The following is a 5247-nucleotide window of genomic DNA, read 5'->3' as shown; positions in this document are numbered from 1 at the left end:
TGCTTCTGGCTACTAAAGAAGGTTGATACATAATCAAACACAGCACAGCTTCTAGTTTTTGACTTAAGGGAAGCACTGTTCAGTTACTCTGCACCCTGACATGAAATTCCCAGGTAACAGCACACATGTTCCAAGTGGGCCATTCAGAACTCCCAAATTAAAATCAGCCTGACCAAGAAGAAGTATTAAGGGCTGCATTTCACACCTAAAAGACCTTTCCTTTGGGAAGTGATACTCCCTTTTGTTCAAGGGGTCCCATGGCCTAAATCAGGAGTGAGTACTGCATTATGCTTGTTCTCTGCCACAAGGAACAACTCTAATGTCAGAGCAAAAAGAGACCCGGGGAGTTCAGTTCAATCCTTTACCAATAAAGGACTGCCTCCAACACTACTCAGCCTATACCTGATTATGGCACACCCTTTCTATCTCAGGGCCTTTCTCAGTTGAAATGCCACCTCCTCACAGAGCCTTCCCTGATCATCCAAACTTGAGTAGCCACTAAATTTCACCTGGCTTTATTTTCTACATAATACATGTGGCCAACTGAAATTATCCTATTCATTTATTTACACGTTTGCTGTCTATCTCTCCCTACACAAGTGGACGCTCCATGAGAGCAGGGCCCTTGACTGTCTTGCTCAACACTCTATTCCCAATGCACGGTGGGTACTGATAAATAGACATCTGCTTAATGAATGAAAAACTGAGGAACTCACTACCCTCTGAGGAAAACTATTCCATCCTTGGACCTCTCTGTTAAAAATGTCCTTCTGAAGTTGGACTGAAACCTAACTCCTTGTAACTTACATCCATTTTGGTCTTTGTCCTGCCCCCTGGAAACACACAGACTTCAGTTTAATCTCTCCTCCAAGTGTCTGATCATCAGACACTTCTTTCAGCTATCAAGCCCCTCCCACCCTAAAACGTCCCTGCTCCAGGTTGATCGTATTTCCATGCCCTTCATTTATTCCCCATATGATGAGGTTTGCATCCTGGAAACGTCTTGAGGCCTTTCTCTAAATTTGCTCCTGTTCATCCAGGTTCTTCCCAGGGTGCAGCACCCAAAGCAGCAGTGCACTAACTGAGGGATCCTGATTACTCTGCAAGGCAAGGTCAGGCAGTGAACCTCCTTCCCCTACTTTCCACCCTAACATCCCGACTGCAAAGTCATGAGCAGAAAAGTCCTCCTAGACCTAAATCCTCACATCCTCAACTGTGTTAGGAGTCACTTCTGAGGAGGGCAAATGATGTGCACATAACCGAAGATGTGACAAGAGATTATGTATTCAGTCCAGGATTCTTTAAAACGTGATAGGCTCCCAGAGTTACCATTTTTTTATTTCTTTTTTGATTCCTTCTCCTCTTATTAATTCCTAATAGCCTGGCTCATATGCCTTCCCCCAAGAGCACAGGATCAAAGAGTTCTGAAGCCAGGAGGAGACACCCAGCCAGGTTCACCTAAGCCATAGCTAAAGAAAACACCAGTAGTCACTCTCTTCCTTTAGAGCAGAGAAAGTGGGGAGATGAATGTTCCCTTTCCATTCCAAGGCCTCTGCTTGTTTTTTCTCCTTACTTTGTTTTGTGTGACGGATGGGACTGAGGAACAGGGAAGGTTAGAAGCAGAAATATTCAGAGCTTAAAAATGACACTCCAGACTAATGGAAAGATAGCAGTCCTACATGTCGGTAGGTGGCCACTAGAACGTGAGACCATGCATGCAGCCAACACTACCCAAATCAGCTCTCTCTCTTTACTTACTTGCCTCTACCTTTCAATGTTCACTTTAATGTAATTTAAGAGACTAATTAGAATTCATCTGCACAAACCACTATTCTATTTTATGGGAAAATAAAAAAGAAGTTGGTTAGTGCAGCAATGGGAGAATAGCCTCATACATAAATGAGCTCCTTGTTAATTCATTATTCTCTTGAATAATTTACTTTTCAGGCCCAAATGGAACTCAAATCTTTAAATAGAAGAGCAGGCTGTTTTTTCTCGCCCCCATAGTCCAAATTGTAGGACATGGTGGGACTCTTACAGAGGTATTGCAACAAAATGCATGTTTGCTTTGCCTTGTCTTCCCCTTTGGTTTCCTGCTCTATATATCATTTGTGCATCAGGGAAATCAGCTCAAGTATGAGAGAAGGCTGTACACTTAGCTATACTTATGTGTCCTCCTCATATTTCTTCTTCCAGTGATTAGCTTGTATATTTCTTGGTAAATATTCCTTAGACCTCTGTGTCTGTCTGGTCTTCTCATGACTAGGCTATGTGTCCAGTTGCTATAATTATTGCTGTCATTAGTTGCCATCCAATTGATTCCAACTCATGGCAACCCCAAGCGTGCACAGAAGAATGGCTCCCCAGGGTTTTCAAGTCTGTGACCTTTGGAAGCAGATCACCAGACTTGTCTTTCAAGGCACCTCTGTGGAGGTTTGAACCACCAACCTTTTGGCTAGTAGTTAGCACTTAACCATTTGCACTATAGAGACTCTATGTACCGTCTTAGGGACTCTTATTACATTTCTTCTCAATTGGCAGATGCCTGGATCAGGTGTCTACACACGGGGGCAAGACTCAATGCATGATGTTAACAGCCCGGGGAGAGATTTCACTTGACAGAGAATGCATACCCTTGTTGGTGACCAGCAGGGACCCCTCGCTACGTGGAAGGTTCCACCTCTTGCTTCTGTTTGGAAATGAGCTGCGCTTCCTTTAGAGACAGGTATACCTCTTCCTGAGGATCATAGTAGTAGAACTTTCGGATATAAGAGATCAGAGGTCTGTGACAAACAAGAGAGACACACATAAAGCATTATTTACACAGATTATAAAAGAAATACCTCCTCTGTTCAACTCTTCCTTCTTCAGCTCCATATGGCTGAGACAACATCAAATACTCTTTGCTGACCTAACAAAATCCCATTTTCTCACTTATTATAGTTCTGTCTCGCTTATTCTTACCACTTCCACTGCACTCTTCATAAACACTGCAAAGGGAGGCCAACACACACACCTTCCTCCCTTCTGGCTGTAATGTGACAACTCTAGAGTTAGGTGCTAAAACACAGGAAAAGTGAAAACACGATGCCTGTGAATATTTTATGCCAGGCTCTACCCGTGCAATCATCTTGCAGGCTTCACTAACATTTGTGACTAAGCCCCCTTCCTGCCCCACCTTAATGACCCCATTGTACTTAGGCAGTGGGAGATCCGGGATGTGATCTATCCGCACGAGCTGTCTGATCCGGAATCTGCAAAGGTGCTGGAGGGATTTGACATTGCTGAATCGGGACACTGGATAGAGCAGCTGGACTGGAGTAGGTGGCAGTCCTTCAAGAATGAAAATAATGAAAAACATTCAGAGGAAACAATGCCACTAACTACCACTTCCCTTATGAAGAGAATCCAGGCGGAGAAACAGGCTGCTTTATATTCATATATGTGTTCTGTGCAAAAGCTCCCTGCACAATGAGCTGCTGATTTTCATTTGCAGAAGCACCACTGCCATATTTCACACTCAAGGGAATCTAGTCTCCCTGCCAAGGACCTCTCTAGCATCATTCTTAACAGCTGAGAGTCTTGAGAGCAGCCCAATGAATAATACCAAGCTGGAGACTGCCTGGAGCCAAGGGACCGACATCAGGCTCCAGGCTCTCAGGGAAGGGCAGGAATCAAAAATATCCCTGCTGGGATCAGGAGACACTTGTTCTGCACATGGAGAGTATTCCAAATCTAGGAAAGGCTGTTGAGAGGAGTTCCTACAAATGCCAACTGAGAATCTAGTGAACAGAAGGAAACAGCTGGGATCAAAGTTTATAAACTTAAAAAAAAAAAAAAAAAAATGTTTATAAATCTATGATTCTTGCCATTTACTTCATGCCTGGACAACCAGGTTTAGCCACCTCTTATCCCCCTTCCTACTTCCAAAATTTTAGGCAGGCCCAGCTACCACTGTCAACCACTTGGAAAGGGATTAGTGTAGGAGATCCTGGATAGAGTGGGAGAACAATGTGGAACACAACTCAAAATCATTTTTAAAAAGACCAGGGTTACTGGTCTGATAGAGCCCGGTGAGACCCTTAAGACTACGGGCCCTAGTTACCCTTCAGGTCTGGAATTGAACCCACTCCCATGGCTTCCAGCCAAACAACAGACAGGCATATTTACATCAGGTAGATACACTCCTTAGAATGATTAATCATGGGAGAACAGAAGGGCAATATTTACACAGGAAGATAGCTCAGGGGGCAGGAATGCATCAGCAAGAAGGACACAGGGAAGAGGTAAATACAGGGAGGAAGTGGGAAGAGAGTTGGTATATTGTGGGGAATTGCAGACATACACAAAATGTGTATGAACTGCTGTAAGGAGAATGAATTTGCTCTGTGAATTTTCACCCAAATCACACACAAACAAAAAATTTTAGGCAGGGTTATAGAAGCAGGGAAAAAAAGCCTCATAAAATTAAAAACAGAACTGATCCAGCAGCACCACTCCTTGGTATATATCCCAAAGACATGAAAGGAGCCTCAAACAGAGACTTTTATACACCAATGTGTATAACTGGGTAAAATGCAGAACAGAATTTCAAATGCTCATGGACTTCAGACTTTCTGAAGCTAAGAGGGCTAGATGAACCCCTGAAACTATTGCCCTAAGATAATCTTTAGTCCTTTAACCAAAAATATGTTCCGAAGACTTCTTAAAAGCAAACACTAGTTTAGCTTGACTAGTAAAAGATATCTGCCCTAAGCATTATGCTCTTTTAAGAAGTATTTATACAGAATCAAAGTTACAACCACAACTTGGAAGACTGGTTAAGAAGCTTCAGCAGTAGTGAGTGTATGTTGATGGGGGAGGAACGCCTCACAAAAAAAGGGTCAGGGTAGCTGTACAACTCTAAGAACGCAATCAGTGTCACTGAATTGTGTACGCAGAAACCGGTGAACTGGTGTATGTTCTGCTGTATATATTCTCAACAACAAAATTTTAAAAATTAAAAAGAAAAAAGAGGATGTTGCTTTTAAAAGAAAAGCAGCTGTAAGAGCTTGGGCAAACTGGTATTAGTAATACTCTGTGCAAAAGTGTTGGCTGATCCTACCCAGAGGGACCGAGTAGTTGAACCTGTGGGCTCGGGACCATAGTCATAGGGGACATCAAGCTCAATTGGCATAACATACTACACAAAACATTGTTCCACCTCCTATTTTGGCAAGTAGCAACTGGGATCTTAAAAGCTTGCAC

The 5247-nt window shown here is 43.1% G+C and overlaps 1 protein-coding gene across 1 annotated transcript in view; it reads right to left on the bottom strand.

The window, feature by feature from the left end:
- Window positions 1-2662: 2662 nt before the first annotated feature.
- Window positions 2663-5247, bottom strand: part of SOCS7 (suppressor of cytokine signaling 7) — a 43991-nt gene continuing 41406 nt past the window's right edge. Inside the window, exons 8-9 of the mRNA XM_007942003.2 lie at window positions 3198-3333; window positions 2663-2783 (exon numbers count right to left, since the gene is read on the bottom strand). Of these exons, the coding sequence (XP_007940194.2) occupies window positions 2663-2783; window positions 3198-3333 (257 nt within the window). The remainder of the gene's footprint in view (window positions 2784-3197; window positions 3334-5247) is intronic.

Source organism: Orycteropus afer, unplaced genomic scaffold (genome assembly GCF_000298275.1).
Source record: "Orycteropus afer afer isolate SDZICR_OR568_19922 unplaced genomic scaffold, OryAfe1.0 scaffold00085, whole genome shotgun sequence".
Classification (NCBI taxonomy): Eukaryota; Metazoa; Chordata; class Mammalia; order Tubulidentata; family Orycteropodidae; genus Orycteropus; species Orycteropus afer.
Note: the sequence above shows the minus strand (reverse complement) of the source record. Positions and strands in the feature narration are given on the sequence as shown.